The 18,433-nt window shown below is 46.4% G+C and overlaps 1 protein-coding gene across 1 annotated transcript; it reads left to right on the top strand.

Annotated features, from left to right (window-relative positions):
- Positions 1–9,695: 9,695 nt before the first annotated feature.
- Zc3hav1l (zinc finger CCCH-type containing, antiviral 1 like) lies at positions 9,696–17,183 on the top strand. The gene is made up of 4 exons (XM_021191025.2): positions 9,696–10,183; positions 10,947–11,082; positions 13,262–13,523; positions 15,644–17,183. Exons 1-4 carry the CDS (start codon positions 9,807–9,809, stop codon positions 15,769–15,771), a joined length of 903 nt encoding a protein of 300 aa, XP_021046684.1. The 5' UTR covers positions 9,696–9,806; the 3' UTR covers positions 15,772–17,183.
- The last annotated feature ends 1,250 nt before the right edge of the window (positions 17,184–18,433 follow it).

Raw genomic sequence — 18,433 nt, 5'->3', positions numbered from 1 at the left:
TAGACTCTTCAGACAAGGGCAAAAAGCAGTCACACCTCAAGAACAGTCTCTATGCCACATACTGAAATTCTTCTCCACTAAAACCTCTTGGGCCAGGTCTGCACAGTTCAAATCATCCTCAGCACCAATGTCTTTCATGTTCCTACTAGGATGGTCCTTTAAGCCCCACTTAAAGCATACCACTGCTTCCCAAATCCAAAGTCCCAAAGTTCACAGTTCTCCAAAGAAAAACATGATCATGCCTATCAAAGCAATACCTCACACCTAGTGCCAATTTCTATTTTAGGATTTCCGTTGCTGTAAGGAGACGCCATGACCAAGGTGACTCTTATAAGGGACAACAGCTAATTGGGGATGGCTTACTAGTTCAGAGATTAGGTCCATTATCATCGTGGCAGAAAGCATGACAGCATCCAGGCAGGCATAGCACTGGAGGAGCTGAGAGTTCTACATATTGTTCTGAAGGCAAACAGGAGAAAACTTGCTTCAGAGACTACTCCCACAGTGACACACTTCCTCCAACAAGGCTACACCTACCCAACAAGGCCACATCTCCTAATGCCACTCCCTGGGCCAAGCAAATTCAAATTACCACACCCCTATATGATATCAGGCCTCTAGCATTTAAAAACTCTCTGAAAAGATGGCAGAATTTTAAATGTCACCGAACTGCAGAAACTATCATGTAGAAACATGCCTCTGTAGAGCGTGAGGTGAACCATAGTTAGCTGCTGCAGACAGTCTTAAGCAATCCCACACACTTACCCCTGGGATTAAAACAAAAGCATATTCTTATCACGACACACAGACACCACCTTTGGATCTGTAGTGTACTCTAAAGGTACGGCATTAAAGTGTTCAGTGTTAGGAAGTGGTAGAAACCAGCACCGGGCTGCATAGGCCTAAAACAAAACAAAAAAAACCCGCCAATTGATAGTGGACCAAAAACCCCCTAAGTCACAGTAAACTTGTCTTTTAGGGCTGGGGGTGTTAGGATCAGTGGTTATTCTTCCAAGAGGTCCTGGGTCCAACACCCACATGGCAACTCATAACTGTCTATAACTCCAGTTCCAGGGAGTTCAACACACACATGATGTACAGACACATGTGTAGGTAGAACCTCCATCACATAAAATAAAAGGTTAATACACTTGTCTTTCTTTTTTTTTTATTTTAAAGGCATTATATTATATATATATCTGTGTAGTTTATATGCACTGTGTGTGTGTGTGTGTGTGTGTGTGCATGCGTGGCTTTTGCATGTGCTTGCCCTAACTTGGCTTTGGATAACTTCCTGCACTGCTTCTTACTATGTTTCTAGAAGCAAGGTCTTTGGCTGAGTCCGGATTTTTATATTTTGAGTGGATAAACCAAGCAGCAGACCAGGCCAAGGTGTTCCACATGAGAGAGGTTTATTATGAGGGAATGGGGGGGTGGAGCGACGAAGTGGGTAGAAGGGTAGAGAAGAGGAGAGAGAGAAAGAGGAGGGGGAGAAGAGAAGAGAAGAGGAAGAGAAGAAAAGAGAAGAGGGGGGAAGAGAAGAGAGCGAGGAGGGAGTGATCCCCTAATTTATATGGAAAATGATGTCACACCAGTGAGGGTGGGAACTGAGCTAAATGGGTTTTGGGATTGAGGGTCATTGTCCTGGCAATGCAGGTCAAGGGTCACATGTGCCACCACACCCGGCTTCCAATTTTTTAAGTGTAGCTTTTATGTCGGGGTAGCTCTGGGAAAAGTGAGTCATTAAGAGCTGTTTACTCTCTGGGTTCTCAGGGTCCACATTGGTATACTGCAATAAAGCACCTTTAAGGCGTTCTAAAAACTGAGATAGATTTTCCTGTTTATCTTGGATAACCTCTTGAAGTTTTTCAAAATTTACCGGCTTTAAAGCTTCTTTTCTCAGACCTGCCAAAAGACATGTAACAAACCTGTCCCTGGATAGAGTACCACCTGTGGAATTATAATTCCATTGAGGATCCAGGTCAGGCACTGTCTCCACTCCCATTGGTTGTGCTCTATCTGTTTGGTGAATCTTGTCTGTATGCGCTCTCACTTGTTCCCAAACTCGCTTCCATTCCTTGAGAAGCAAATTGTTAGTAAGTATATATCATGAAAAGTCAAGCTGTACGACTGAGTGACTGAATTCTTTGATGAAGGCAGAGGGATTAGAAGTATAGGAGCCCAATCTCTTCTCTATCTGAGAGTTCACTCAGTGAGAAGGGGACGTGCACTCTGACCAGACCATCTACCCCTGCAACCTCCCTTAAGGGAAGGACAGTCGCTGGATCAGATTCTTCTAGGGGTGGAGAGCCTGGGGTTTTGGTCGTGGCCTTAGAGCGTGTAATAGGTGGTGTGAAGGTGGGTGCCAAAGTAGAACGCTTGGAGGGGCCTGCAGTCGGTGCAGAAGGAGGGGGAGAGCTGGGGGTGACAGGTCCTGGGGAGTCACGTTGGGGGGAAGCCGAGGTAGCAGCTTGGGTTCTAAATGGTGCGTCCAATATCATAGTATCATCCAGTGGGAGTTGTGCAGGGTTCATGGCTAACGGGAGTTGAGTTGGAGAGCAGGAAGAACACATAGCAGGATTGGAACGAAGATAGATGAAAGATTTTGCATAGGTAACCTCTTCCCATTTACTGGCTTGCTGGCAGTATGTATTAAGATCCTTAAAACAACTGGATCCANACCTTATTGCAAAGGAATATCAATTTTGATGCCTTTAAAGGAGGCGTGAACTTTAAGGACTCAGGGTTTTCTAGGAGACATCCCAGAGGTGTATCTGGGGGTACGTCTGAGGACATGTGGTTGCCCATGCTCTGGAGGTTCCTAGTGTTCTTACCGGTGTCCCAGAGAACAACTCAGAAACCAAAAGGGAAATCAGCCAGGCTAGAGTGCCCAAGTCGTCACGAGGACCTCTGGTGGCTACCTAGTAAGTCCTGGACTTACTGTGGGAAGTGCTCCACCCTGGCCAGGGATTTCAGCCAACCTGCTGCGGGCCCAACCCGCTGGGGGCCTGTACAGAAAGAGCATCTTCCGAGAGAGCAGGATCCAGACAGGCGGTGTCTCTGCTATGTTGGCTGGATCTAGCCCCTTAGTTCTTGGGCAAAGCTGGCCAGGCTCTGTTCCGTGAACTGGAGGCTACTCCCCACTGACAGGCCCTGCTAATAGTATGCCTGTGTCTGCATAAGAGTTTTTAGTAAACCAGTAAAATGGGAGCATGGAAGCCCGGCCTAAAAGGCACGTGGGAATGGCATGGCTCACTTAGTTTAAAGTTTCTGTGCCCCGGGATAGCAGCAGGTCACGTGGTGGATATGGTGGGAAGTCACACTTCCTCCCCCCCCCCCAGGCCTTTATTGAGCCCCGGTCCATTCTCAGGCAACAGGTCAATTCTCAGGCAACTGCTTGGGGCAAAGGCTTAACAGCAGTTAATCCCTCTGACTGGGATTTAAAACACAAGGGAGGTGGGGTCGCCAAGAGTTCTGGCTCAGAGGGAGGAAAGGGAAGTTGCAAGCTGCTGTGTGGAGAGTTGGCGCACACGGCTGCAAGGCAGTGGGAATGTTGTGTTCTGTGCCCGAAGCTGCGTCTGCTGGGGTGCCCCTCGGGCAACACTAGGCACTGGTGGCTGCTGGCTTTTCCGCTTAATCCATCCCGGGTTTTGACACCAATTTTATATTTTGGGCAGATAAACCAAGCAGCAGACCAGGCCAAGGTTTTCCACGTGAGGGATGTTTATTACGAGGGAGTGGGGGTGGGGGGAGCAGTGAATTGGGTAGAAGGGTAGAGAAGAGGAGAGAGAGAGAAAGAGGGGGGAGAGAAGAAAGAGGAGGAGGAGAAGAGGAGGAAGAGGAAGAGGAAGAGGAAGAGGAAGAGGAAGAGGAAGAGGAAGAGAAGAGAAGAGAAGAGAAGAGAAGGGAAGAGAAGAGAAGAGGGGGGAAGAAAAGAGAAAATGACCTCACACCAGTGAGGGTGGGAACTGAGCCAAGTGGGTTGTGGGATTGAGGGTTGTTGTCCTGGCAATGCAGGTCAAGGGTCACATGGTTAGGCTGGGGCTCGGAGTGTCCTGGTGCTAACATGGATCTCACCAATTTGGTTAGTCTAGCTAATTAGCTGCCCCTGTGGATCCTGCCACTGCCTACCAAGTGCTTGCATTACAAGTGGCCCCCACATCTTCCTTGTATTTGTATAGGATCTGGGCATTCAAATTCCAGCCTCACACTTGTCTAGTAAGAGTTTCATCCACTGGGCTGTCTCCCCAGTCCATCTGTTCTTTAACATACAGAATCAGCCTCATTAAGCTTCTGGATTAACTTGCTTACACCATCAGTGCCCTTGAAGTAAAATTCTTCCCTATCTTTATCTTGCTTGAACGTCTCTTCTCTCTGTGTGCATGTGGTTCTCATTCCTCTCTAACCCTTTTCTCAACTTGAATCTTTCTTTTTTCAGTTGTATCTTAGGTTGGCTTCTCTCAGAGGCAAACAGATAAGGAGTGACTGAGAGCGATCCTTCAGAAGGCAATCCCAAGGAACCACTTCTCAGCTTACGTCTTAGGCCGGGCTCCCTGGTAAGCAGATAAGGGTTGCATGTAAACAGTTTCTCTGCAGAGTAAGTAGGGAGGGGACACAGGGAAGGAAGGTACCACAGGAGCGACAGGGTTCACTTCCTTAAGGAATGAATCATAGGGAAACCATCGAATACCTCCAGGTCACTCCATAGAGGAATAATAAGCTAGGAATTTGTCCATTGTTAGGAAGGAAAATCCTCTTGGGTTTAGTGGGTGTTTATGTATATTGCCACCAATTTGACAATAGGAAAAATGATTATTTATATGTATATGAATGCACAAAAGAAATAACTCCTTAAATAGCCAAACATAAAGACATATACATATAGTATATGTCTTGAGATTCACAGTCTTGAGATTCACAAGAGAAAAACCAGTTCCACATTTTGTGCCAAATTTGAAGCAAACTTTACTTAAATACTGACTAGGATGGACTCCAGTCAAGACCACCCTTTAGAATTCCCAGTGAGTGGCAATGAGACAGGTGTTGAACAGACTTTTAAGGGCAAAACCATATGGCCACCATATTTTCTTATGTGGCTTTGCTGTTTTTCAAAAAAAAAAAAAACTACAACTCCCAGAATTCCAGGAAGTTACCTGGTCCTTGAGCAGGTGGGACTTACAGGTTGGCTTTAAGAGTAGCCTAACAGAGCAGCGAGCTGGGCATGGTGATGTGTGCCTGCTATTCCAGAACTCGGGAGGCAGAGCAGCTACATGAGACAAACAGGACACAAGGAGTAAAATGGCTTTTGTGAGAACAAATGATGTCCAGGGAACAAAGAGATAAGAAAGTTTGTGATAATGCTTGTGTAAGACTCTGGCGAGCCTTAGCTTACTAGGGACCCACTAAGTGACACACGTGGAACCGGGAATCAATGCAAAAAGCAAGAGGAATTTATTGTTCCAGTGTACTGGGGTCCCAGACCCAAAGGAGAGGCGGCAACTCCTGGTGACCTGTTCCACAAGTTTTTACATAGTTTTCAGGGGTGGAATAGAGCATCAGCAAATAGGCACAATATGATTGGTGGAACAGTGAGCCCTTTAAATTGATTGGTCTTTAGGGAATGAGGTATTAGGGCTTACTCAGCCTCTCTCTTCTAGCCTATGTGCTGTATGACCTGTCTCTTCCAGGCGTGGAGGGGTCCAGTGGAATTTTGGAAAATTCCAAAGCTCTGAGCTGACCTCTTCACTTGTTTGTGCAGGTAGGAGGATATCATCTCTTATTTTTTAAAAATTTCATTTGTATTTCATATATACCAATGGTTTGCCCTCATGTAGGTCTATGCACCACATGCTGCCTACTGTCCTTAGAGGCCCAAGGAAGTTGTGAACTGCCATGTGGACCCTAGGAATCAAACCAAGGTCCCTGTGTTCTTATTTTGTTAAACCATCTTCCAGCCCTTCCTTTTTTTTTTTTCTTTTTCTTTTTTTAAGATACTGTAGCCAAGGAAAGCCTTGAACCTACCATTCCTCTTGCCTCAGCCTCCCAAGTGCTGGGATGATAGTTGTGAGAGGCCACATCAAGGGTCTCTCTCTATTTTTTTTTTTTTAAGGATTTATTTATTTATTATATATAAGTACACTGTAGCTGTCTTCAGACACTCCAGAAGAGGCCGTCAGATCTTGTTACGGATGGTTATGAGCCACCATGTGGTTGCTGGGATTTGAACTCTGGACCTTCGGAAGAGCAGTCGGGTGCTCTTACCCACTGAGCTATCTCACCAGCCCTTTTTGTTTTTTTATTATTTGTTTCCAAAAAGCTCAGAAAAAGAGGTTCATTCAGTCTCCCTTTTCCAAGCTTGTCTTTAGTGAGATAACTGCATCTATTCATTTTGCATGTCTTTACTAATCCCTCCAATGAGAGCTTTTTTTTTTTTTTTTTATGTAGGCATGAGCTCCTGGTTTTGTCACTGGCAAGGTCACTCCCTCTGCTGAAAAAGACCTAAGACAGAGAGTCCAAGTGCAGATGCTAGTGCCAAAGAAACACGGGGGTTGCTAACATGGTCCCATTTTTCTCTTCTTCCACCCAAGTTAATACCGATCATCTCTGCTGATCCGCGTGCTCCTCTCACTCGACACTTTCAGGAGACCAACAGCACAGAGAAGGCTCCTGCCTTCATGAACTTGAACTCTACAGACAGAACAAGAGGCACCATGCAGACAAGGGACCTACTTTATAATGGGTTGTCAAAATGAGCAGCAACCTGGAGCTGACCGACACAGAGGTGTCTGTGGAGACATCCAGGCAGAGATTCCTGTGTCTCCTCATCAGACAGTTGTTTAGTGGCCTCTTCGAATCTGCATGCAATCAATTCATTCAGCACTCAAAATACACCTGGTAAGTTTAGCCATGAGGCTGACTGAGCCCTTCATCTGCCTTCTTCAGCTTTGTGTCTGTCACCTCATTAGCAGCCGCTCAATAAACGACCAGTAGAAGAATGCTGCATTAGCAAAATGGGGAGATATTTAATAAATATCCGGGCCTGGATGGGTGCTACCCAACAGAAGTATACAGAGAGTCAAATATGTAATGTTCTCATAGGTGGACTAGGAAAATAACCAAGGGAGCTGGAGATGGCTCAACAGTTAAGAGCGCTTCCGTAGGTCGTTTGGTTCCCGGCATTCATGTCATGTAACTCACAACCTTTTCTGGCATCCATGGGCACATGTGGCACACATACATTTTAAAGATCATTAAAATGGAGCTGGGTTGTGGTAGTGGTACACACTTTTTTTTTTTTTTTAACTTTTTACCTATTCTTTGTGAATTTCTCAACATGTACTCCAATCTCATTCATCACTCGGTCCATTGTAACCTACATCCAAAAGAAAATTAAAAAAAACAAAAACAAAAAAAAAAACAAAAAAACCAAAAACCAGAAACACCCAAACATCTCATTGTAGAAGCTACAGTGTGTTACAGTTACCTTTTTGTCTACACATCTCTATTTATAATGTTCACTGCAATGAGTCATTGATCTGGTTAGAGACCTTTGGCTTCTGCTTTACATCAATACCAGATCCTCTTCGAGACTCCTCTCTGATATCCTGTTGCCCTGTGTCATGGAGATCCTGCAGCTTTGGATCTGCAGGTCCTGTCCCTTCATGCACTCCAGAATTTCATAGACAGGGTAGAGGTTAGGGTGGCCAACTCAAAACCTTGGATCTGGTCCTGGGTGGTAGCTGAGTCGGTCAGCCTGCCAGCTCTCCTGCACCTATACCACCAGGGCAAGATTTCCAGCACTTCCCTGACTAGCTCATCCAATGCCGCCAGGGCCAGATCTACTGTGCTGCCCACTTGAGGTGCAGAGCCAGCTCTCCTGCTTGCCAGAGGTGTGGGGTGTGGGTGATCTCTCCCTGGTGGCACACACCTTTAATCCCAGCACTCAGAAGGCAGAGGCAGGCGAATCTGTGAGTTTGAGGCCAGCCTTCTCTGCAGAGTAAGTAGGATAGCCAGGGCTACACAGAAAAATCCTGTCACCAAAAAAATAAAAATAAAATAAAATAAAATAAATCCTTTAAAAACCAAACAGAACTATCTCACTGTCCCCACATTTGTTAAATATATCACACATAGTACTCACTTGCAAATATACATTAATTTTATTATTTTATGTGTATGAGTATTTTGCCTGTGTATGCACCATGTGTGTGTCTGGTACCTTTGGAGGTCAAAAGAGGGCATTGGATCCCTTGGGACTGGAATTACAGACGGTCTCTCAATCCTCCATTTGGGTGGGTGGGGGGTCATCAAACCGCTGTCCAACACGTGCTCTGAATTGGTGAGCTAACTCTCCCACCCAACTTTGAGTCACATAAAATTGATTTTTTTAGAACATGTAGAACAGGATATCCTCAAACTAGAAACATAGTGGAGGGTGGCCTTGAACTCCTGATCCAGCCTCAGCCTACCCAGTGCTGGGATCACAGGCAAGACTACTAGACCTGTATGTTCTGCTTAGCCATGGAACCCAGGACTTCACTAATGTTAAGCTAGCAGTCTACAGAGCTATGTCCCCAGCTCCTAAACTGAGTTGTTTATTTGTGTGTTTGTTTGTTTTTTCATTCTAAATCTGTTATGTGTTTCATCTCTCAGTTCAGACAGACCATACTTCGAAAGTGATTCTCAGCCACACGTGGCTAGTGGCTACCTCTTCAGAGAGTTCCTCCACCCGACCACCAGTCATCTCCTTAGCAACTTACCAGCTTCCAAAAAAAATCTTCCAATGGTATCTACCATTATGTGTGTGCATAGTGTGTATCAGCATCTATGTATAATATGTATTAGTGCAGATCGGTACATGTGGAGGTCAGATACAACTTTCCAGACTTGATTCTCTCTGCCATGAATTCAGAGACAAACGCATATTGAGGTCTGCCGGCCACCAGCATAGTTGTAGCCATTTCATTCCATGCCTGCCAGCTATTTCATATTGCTGCTGTAACATGCCTGCCAGTCACTGACACAGAAAAATAACTTGATTCAGAGCAAAGGCATATATCCTTGATCATATATCCTGTTATATTCTTGCAGGTACTGCATGAGGTTTGTTAATCTTAAGAATTTCCACAAAGCTTTACATAGAAGCCATCAAATAAAAGGTCAATATGAACTATTATGTTCATAATTGGCTTGAGTCAGAGCTGACCACTGGGCAGCACTTTCTGTATCTGTGTATGAGCTCACTATGGTTTGTGTCTGTGTGTGTGTGTGTGTGTGTGTGTGTGTTTTCTTTATAAGCTGACAGAGAAAAATCAACAATATCATGGTTCAATCCCATCTGAGGTATGGTGCTGATTGATCAAATAAACCATCCCTATCTGACTGAAATCGGGGTTTGTGTAAGTTTGTGGGGCGACTCATTGACCCCAACACTTAGGAAGGAGTTTTTACCCCTTGAGCTGGTTCCTTACTAGGTTTTTTGAGACAGGGTGTCATGTAGCCCAGGCTAGCCTCCAACTCCCTTTGCAGTGGACACGCTGGCCTTGATCTCGACCTTTCCTTTCCCCCACCTCCCAGGTGCTAACATTCCAGGCGAGCGCCACCAGGCTGGGAGAACCACTTAGTTTACATTCTTTGTAGCGCTCCCTGTTATCTGTTATCTGCCAGGAACCCAGGAGCCAGGAATGTTGCAGGGGCTCAGGCCCTGCCTTCTGAGGCCCGGCCCCCTATAGCTCGCAGGCTCCGGTCGCGGCCGCGGCGGGGAGGAGCCTGGAGGCCCCGGGCTGGCGGGGACGCGCTGGCGGGCCATGGCGGACCTCACTCTATGCGCGTTCCTCACCAAGGTGCTGTGTGCTCACGGCGGCCGCATGTTCCTGCAGGACCTGCGCGGCCACGTGGAGCTGTCAGAGGCGAAGCTGCGGGCCGTGCTGCGGCGCGCGGGCCCCGAGCGCTTCCTGCTGCAGGAGGTGGAGCTGCGCGACGGCCCGTGGGACGCAGAGGCCGAGGTGGCGGCGGGCGAGGGCGCGGGCGCGGGCGAGGGCGGCGGCGCCACGGCCTGCAGGGTGATGGCCGTGTCCTCCGCGCGCCTCTGCGCCCGCTACCAGCGCGGGGAGTGCCAGGGCTGCGACCAGCTGCACTTGTGTCGCCGCCACATGCTGGGCAAGTGCCCCCACCGCGACTGCTGGTGAGGGGCGGAGTCCTCAGTGTCCAGCGGGGCAGTGGGTGCGGGCGGGCGGGACGCGCCCTCCGGATGCTTCTCGGCGAGCCTGGGTGGGATGGGACAAAGGCCTTCGCGCTGGCCGCCCCTGTGCTCCTAGTCGCCGAGAGAAATGATAGGAAGGTCTCTTCACCCCCCAAATTTGCTGTCCCTGTCCCAGGATACTAGGATGTTTCACAATAGCTGCCCGGTTGAATCCGTGTTGCGACTTTTGAGTTCGCTTATGCCAAATGCTGCTTGAGGGACACCCGGGGGCTTCATGGCTCGTGGAACTTCTGTTCCCTTCTCTCCCTCCTTCCATAACCACAGCCTTTTTGTGCTTAAAATCTCGGGAAACTGGTGGTAGGGTGGGGTGAGGGCCTGGCGGCTGCATAGCCCAAGCACCCCCAGCCCAGTGCTTTGCAGCAATCCGGGAAGCTTTCTGGTGCCTTCTTTGTAGTGTTGGTGGACAAAGAGAGGCCAGCAGCTGTTGTTGGCTTGAAGATAAGGTTTTAGTCACTACAAAAACAGATAAGCAAGCTCAGCCAAGCCCGAGGGTAGGGTACCAACCCTTGTCTTTATAGCTACTCAGGGAACAAGAAAATGACCCCTGGAAGCTGAGTTGCCTCAGTCCGAATTGTTTTATTAGTCCTTGGGGAATTCACTTGTAAGTTGAAAATGGCCTAGGCAAAGAGTTAGACCCACCAGCGTCTTCCCTCTTCTTGACCCCTGACCTGTCTGACTCTTCTAGGTCTACCTGTTCTCTGTCCCATGATATCCACACGCCTATCAACGTCCAAGTCCTGAAGAACCGGGGGCTTTTTGGCCTCAATGAAGGGCAGCTGCGAATCCTGCTTTTGCAGAACGACCCCTGCCTTTTCCCAGAGGTGAGTGAGTCCTTGAGAGGTTGCCATCTGACCATCAACTGTGGCAAGGCTTTCTCTCGCTGATGTCTATCCCTCCCTCAATGTTTGTTTTCTTTTGTTGGGATAGGATCTTAAAGACCAGGATGTTAGTGAACTTGTTATTGAGCTGAGGCTAGCTTTATGTTCTTCATCCATGACCCTCTAAGGCGAAGGTTATAGGGATAGGGAGCCACCTCCCATCACCACTTTAGATGTTAATTTAAATTGCTTTTAAGTACTATGATTGGGTTCCAGATACTTAAAAAGTACCCATTTTTAATTGCTGGAGTGGTAAAATTAACACATTTGTTTCTATTTCTGTGAACTTATTAACAAAATAATCATCTCAAATTTATGAGACTACCATTAAAATAATGTTAAAAGATTTATTTATTTGGGGTTGGAAAGAAGGCTCAGCAGTTAAGAGCACTGACTGCTCTTCCAGAGGTCCTGAGTTCAATTCCCAGCAACCACATGGTGGTTCACAACCATCTGTAATGAGATCTGATGCCCTCTTCTGGTGTGTCTGAAGACAGCTACAGCGTACTTATATGTAATAAATAAATACATCTTTAAAAAAAATTGATACTGAGATTTGAACTCAGGACCTCTGGAAGAACAGCTAGTGAGTGCTCTTAACCTCTGAGCCATCTCTCCAGTCCCCTGTAAGATTTTAATCTGGCAGATCCTGCCATTGTAGACATTCCTGTCAGAGGCAGGAGGAACTGACGCTTCCATCCAGAATGTCTCAGAAATTTCTATAGCCTGAGGTATTTCCTTATCTTTGAGGGACCTATGCCCTGATAAAATCAGATCCATGGCTTCAATGCAGAAAAGAATTTTTGGGAGAGCTCATATAAAGTAGGGTTTATTAACAGACCTTAACAACTAGATATATTTACTGGTGAGGTTTTGTGGGGGTGGGGGTGGGGGTTGGATATAGGGAGTAGTGTGGCATCTGTGTGGTAGTGCATTCCCGTAACTGCAGCAGTGGAGAGGGGAAAGATCTCCGAAAGTTTGAGACCTGCCTGGCCTACAGAGTGAGTTCCAGTCCAAATAATTCCAGTCTTAAAAAACAAACAAAAACCCACAGTGAATCAGTTCACCAGATTGGATTAGCTATTGTCAAAAAAAAGAAAAGAAAAAAAGAAAGGAGAAAAAGAAAGACATGAGAAAAAGTAGACAGTGTGATGGTGCAAACCTGAAATTCTCTAGAGGCTAAAGAATTGAGAGGCCAGGGCAAGCCTGGGCTACACAGCAAGAGCTTCACTTGAAAATGAAGCAAACCAAAAGCCAAACCCAAACCAAGATAAAACAAAGATAAATTATGGCAAGCATGCTGAGAACTCTCATACATAAAGCAACCAGTTTTGGAGGTTTTTCAAAAACCAAAAACAAGCTATGCTTGGCGGCTCACTCCTGTAATCCCAACACTTGGCTGAGGCAAAAGGGTATCAACAAATCTTGTCTCAAAACAAAAACAGGGACCAGAGGGGTAGCTCAGCTCCTAGAGTACTTGCCTAGCATGGGCAAAGCCCTGAGTTTGAGCCTCAGCATTGCCTAAAAACCAGGTTTGGAGGCCCTTGTGATCCCCCTGTCTCCCTAATGTGATTACAGGCATGTCCAGTTTTATTCGGTGCTGCGGATCAAACCCAAGACCCCATGCACGTTAGAGAAAGCTCTCCTCTACTAGCAATCATGTTGGGTAGCTTTACCTATAACGTTGGCTCTAGGGGATCTGTGGGCACCTGTACACATATGCATATAACCCCCCCCCCCCCACACACACACTTCTTTGAAAAAGAAAAAAATACAGGTGTTGTAGTATCCATACCCCATAATCATAATGGTGGAGAAGAGGGAAGGAGAACCCTGGGGGCTGCTGACCAGCCAGCCTGTCTGAACCAGTGAGTTCTAAGTCCCACGAGAGACCTTGTCTCGAAAATAAATAAATAAATAAATAAATAAATAAATAAATAAAGTGGAGGATGACTTAAAAGGACACCCAGTGCTGACCACTGGCCTTCAACACACATGCACACATCCACGCACCCCTGCCCCAAAGATGCCGTTAAACTTCTCATTTAGTTCCACTATAGTTTATTGGCTTACAGGTAAGAGTGAAAACTCCTATTGAAGCCTTGCTTTGCTTCTGCCCCAGGTCTGTCAGCTGTACAACAAAGGTGTTGATGTCCTTTATGGCTACTGCAGCCACAAGGATAGATGCAACAAGTTTCACGTGTGCAAATCCTTTGTGCGGGGTGAATGTCCCTTTCAGCCCTGCAAACGCTCCCACCAGCTCATCCATGCTGCCACCCTCAAGTTGCTAGAGGACCAAGAACTTAGTGTTTCAAGCGTCGTGAATTTCCAGATAATCTCTGTCTACAGACATAAGAAGTTGCACAAGATGCTTGAAGAGAAAGGTAGGCATCTGATCGGGACCTCCCAAACATATGTGACATCACATAGGCAACCACATGACCTGCAGACCTGTTGCCAAGACAACAGGCACTGTATTCCCAGAATCCACTTGGCTCACCTCTCACCTTTACCTGTGTTACATCATTTTCCATATAAATAAGGGGAATGCCACCCCCCCTCTCTTTTTCTCCCTTCTCTTTCTGCCGCCACCTTCCCCCCCCCTCTCCCTCCTAATAAACCTCTCACATGTGGAACTGTTTGGGCCCAGTGTGCCATGTTCAGACTCGAGCCGCTGTTTTAACACATCACCTAGAGCCGTGGGGGCGGCGAGGAGGTGTGCTGAGGTTTTCTGGTCTGTGAAGGAGGAGGAGAGGTGAATGGAAGCCAGCCTGCAGACAAAAACATTTCCTGTGCTCATTGCAGCCTTTTCCTTGGAAAGGTTAAGACTGTCAACATTTTATTTGGTTGTTACTTTATTTGTTTGTGTTGTGTGTGTGTTCTCAAACAAGTATGTGTGTATGAGGGAAGGAGCCAGAGGAGAGAATCAGATCCCTGTGAGGTCTGTGAGGTGCTTGCAGTTACAGCAGCAAATTGTTCTAATCACTGAGCTGTCTTCTAGCCCCAGCTGACATTGCATGATATGGAAATACGATTTTAACCAAAGAAGAGAAGATTTTTTGCCAAGTTAGAGCATTTGCCCAAGTATTTGCCCAAGTATGGTAGCTTCTGGGCAAATTAGGAGCCAAGAATTTGGTAGAATAATCTTAATAGTTCAGCTGGGAACATAGGTGGGAGATGGCAGGTAATGTACACATGGCTTGCTTTTATGAAATTGAACTAAAGTTTGTCCCTATTTTCATTTTTAAGTGATTTTGACCACATTACAGGCAACAGACTAGAAATAAAATTGCATGTCTTAAGGAGTACTGGAGAGATTTCTCAGTGGTTAGAGAGAGCACTTGTTGCTCTTACAGAGGACCAAGGTTCAATTTTCAGCACCTACATGGTGGCTTAGAAATTTTATTATTTGCTGGGTGTTGGTGGTGCATGCCTTTAATCCCAGCACTTGGGAGGCAGAGGCAGGTGGATTCTGAGTTCGAGGCCAGCCTGGTCTACAGAGTGAATCCCAGGACAGCTAGGGCTATACAGAGAAACCCTGTTTCGAAAAACAAAAAAACAACAAAAAAAGAAATGTTATTATTTATAAAATAATAAAATAAGTGCTGGAGCAATGGCTTAGCGGTTAAGAGTACCCACTGACTGCTCTTCCAGATGTCCTGATTTCAGTTCCCAGCAATCACATGGTGGCTCACAACCATCTGTAATGGGATCTGATGCCCTCTGCAGGTGCAAGAGTGACACAGAAACAGTGTATTCAAAAAATAAAATAAATAGATCTAAAACATAATAAAAAATAATTTTATTTTCAAAGTTTGACTTAGTCACTGTTCTACTGTTCTATTGCTGTGAAGAGACACCATGACCAAGGCAACTCTTATAAAGGAAAGCATTTAATTGGGGCTGGCTTGTGATTTCAGAGGCTTGCATCATTGAGGCAGGGAGCATTGTGACAGGTGCAGCAGGAGAGAGAGAGAGAGAGAGAGAGAGAGAGAGAGAGAGAGAGAGAGAGAGAGAGAGAGAGAAAAGAAAAGAGGGGAGAGAGAGACAGACAGACAGACAGACAGACAGACACTGGGGCCTGGCATGGGTTTTTGAAACCTCAAAGCCCGCCCCCAGTGACATACTTCCTCTAACAAGCCTGCAGCTCCTAATCCTTCTAATCCTATCAAAGAGTTTCACTCCTTCACGATTTAAGCATTCAAATGTACGAGCCTAGGGGGACCATTCTTATTCAAACCACCACGAAGTTGCCCTGAGATCCACTTTGCTGTAACTCTTTCTGTACCAAGAAAGTGCTGATCTGGCTGTGGGCCAACTGGTTTTAGCTTACTATCTTTGTTCACTAAATTTAATATCAGAAACATTTCAAGTTGCCGCTCAGTCTTTCCGACTGCTTGTTTTAATTTATTTGCCTTTTTTCCCCCATTCCACCCCATTCCCTCCCATGTTGCTTCCAACAACATAGAATTAAAATAGAAAGCTCATCTCTTCTTCCTTTCAGACAACTTGGCTTCTACTGAGCAATCACAAGGCCTCGGGAAACAAGGAGCCCCGGGGGTCGGGGTTGGGGCTGTGGAAGCCAGGCCTTTCCTCCCTGCCCGTGCTCAGTCGCCCAGGAAGCCCCAGTAAACCTGAGCGAGCTTCGGAGGAAGTGAGAAGCAGCCTGTCTGTCCATCTTGGAGGATCAGAAGCAAGACTTCTGCTGAGCTGGAGTTTAGCCGCTCTTTCTCTTCCTCACTCAGTATCATTGGCAACTCTAATACCTACCTCACAACTGATCGCCAGGACCCAGGGTGGAAACGAAAGTACACGTGCCGCTGAGGGCTGAGGTTGGACCTGGAGCTGGCCAAGAGAGGGTAAAATTCAGAGCACGTAGTCCAGGGCGAATCCTGAAGCTGTAGTCTCTCTCTCTGCAGGCCCTGAATGCCTTCGAGCCTCAATGGAGAGCAGGTTTCTGCTGCCTTCTGGGTCCCGCGGGTGTTTTCTAGACTTCATTTACACAGCTTATGTTATGGACATCACAGTTCGTAAACTCTGTATTGGTTGTTACCTGGGTTTATACATAGTCCCTTTTCGCACAGAATTTCAGTTTAATCACCTCCCTTATCTGGAATATTTCATACTCCTAACAATGTTTGAATATCTCGTTTTGTATCTGTGCAGTGTTGAGTTTAAAAGCCAGTTTGTACCTTCGCCTGGCTTGTAGGTGCTAAACAATACTGTCTTCTGACACACATTTCCTTAACCGTCTGTGTGGATAACCTCTGTCCCTGCTTTCTGTGTGTCTTGTTTGATTTTGTGAATTTCCCGTGTTGCGTTTTGTGGCTTGGGCCCTCTGGGCTGTCATCAGTACTGTGTTCATAATATTCGAGTTTCTGGGTCCATACTCAGTCAGCATCCCAGCTAAGGATCTTTGGGCTCTGCCCAGAGGTTTCTACCTCACCCCACCCCTCTCTCATCCTCTATTGAGCCTATCGGAGCTCTGCTGCTCTATTCTGAAGGATGTGTGGTTCACTCCTTCCAGTTGTATCTCCCCGGTGTAGATGGGACAGGCTATCAGGAATCCATATATACCTTGCTCATTTCGTGGTCTCTCCCTCCCTCCTCCCTCTCCTCCCTCCTTTCCTCTTCTCTCCTCCGTCCGTCCTCCGTCCTCCCTTCCTCCAGCCTCTCTGTACCCACTCATCCTGTTGTTGTCAGTGTGTGCTTTGCTGATCTTTGTTGTGGTCATGTTCCCCAACATCACTGTGTAAAAAGAAGGTTTGTGTTTCTTTCCATAATGTGACATTTGAGAGATAGGAGCAATTTAGTAAGTTTTCATAAAGCCAAACTTACCTTGTTTGGAAAAATCTTTTATCTTGATACCAATGGATCAAAGGAGAGGAGGGATGTTACAGTGTCCTTTCCAAACCGGTTTCCTGTTAGTGGACAGTAAGCTCGCTGACTTAGGGCTTTTCACTTCGGTTGTCAGTGACAGTATTTCTGAGATTGCGTTTTACATTCTTTTCTTTCTTTTAAAATTCCGAGTTGTGACTTTTTTTCTAGTGGTGTGTGTGTGTGTGTGTGTGTGTGTGTGTGTATGCGTTGGGATCAAACCCAGGGCCTTGCCCATGTGAAACAAAGTCCTCCACCAGCAAGGTACATCTAAGTCCTAGGCTAAACTTTAAAGTAAAATTTTAGTCCAGTCCCAGTGGTGCAGGCCTTTAATCCTAGCACTACAGAGGCAGAGACAAGCAGGTCTGTGAGTTCAAGGCTGCCTTGTGTACAGAGTTCCAGGCTAGTCAGAGCTGCACAGTGAGACGCTGCCTCAAAAGAAATTGCATTTGATTATTATTACTATTTACACTCTGCCATTTTCCTATATGCATTTTGCTGTAAGCCATCTTAAGTCCTTGATGGGATGGGGTGGCTCAGTGCGTTCCCTTCCATCAATAGACGTGGTAGCTCTTACAGTGGTAGCTCTTACAGTATTGCTTTCTCATGTGTCTCACCGGCGTACTCTCAGACACGATGTTCCTGGTCTGTAATCATGTTATTCAAGTCCATAGTATTTAATTTTAAGTTTTAGTTCTTTTGGGAATTTAGTCTACAAAATTATCTTTTTGTGTATATGATACTGGGAATGGGCCTATGGCTCATGTGCGCTAGTCAAGTGTGCTCTACCTCTGAGCTGTATCCTCAGCACTAAAATTATGTTCTGGCTGCTCACCCCATGCCGGGCAGATAAAGTTAAGAGATGTGGTACTGAGGGAAGAGGGTGATTTTATTTACAAACCTTCGTAGAAAGGAAGGATGGGGGTGTTCGGAGCCTGTCTCGCTGGGGAGCTAACTTGGGATCAGTTTACACTAATGGGTGATGGCTAACCTTGGGCACTCTCTCGCAGTGCGTGGGCCAGAGAATGCGCAGCTCTTTGCCTTGTCTTGAAGTGTTTTCATTTCTTCATGTCTCAGAAACACAGCAGTATTTCCTCGGGCTTTACTTTTCAAATTAGTTCCACAGCACAAAGTGAACTGAGTCCCAGGGTGGAGAGGTCCTGAGGCCCCCACTTGTGTAATGAGCGAACTAGGCTCCAGGATCAGGCCCCAACTGATAGTTCAAGTGGAGCCTTCAAACTCGCCACTTTGCTGGGCGTGGTGGCACATGCCTTTAATCCCAGCACTCGGGAGGCAGAGGCAGGCGGATTTCTGAGTTCGAGGCCAGCCTGGTCTACAAAGTGAGCTCCAGGACAGCCAGGGCTACACAGAGAAACCCTGTCTTGAAAAACCAAACCAACCAAACAAACAAACAAAA

This window comes from Mus pahari, chromosome 2, assembly GCF_900095145.1.
Source record: "Mus pahari chromosome 2, PAHARI_EIJ_v1.1, whole genome shotgun sequence".
NCBI lineage: Eukaryota > Metazoa > Chordata > Mammalia > Rodentia > Muridae > Mus > Mus pahari.
This window is presented reverse-complemented; position numbering and strand designations above follow the sequence as displayed.

Bases quoted from the DNA above. Each gene is read 5' to 3' on its own strand.
- Zc3hav1l (XM_021191025.2), top strand. From the start codon at position 9,807: ATGGCGGACCTCACTCTATGCGCGTTCCTCACCAAGGTGCTGTGTGCT. The intron at 10,184-10,946 runs GTGAGGGGCGGA...TGACTCTTCTAG, and splicing joins TGCCCCCACCGCGACTGCTG to GTCTACCTGTTCTCTGTCCC. The intron at 13,524-15,643 runs GTAGGCATCTGA...TCTTCCTTTCAG, and splicing joins CAAGATGCTTGAAGAGAAAG to ACAACTTGGCTTCTACTGAG.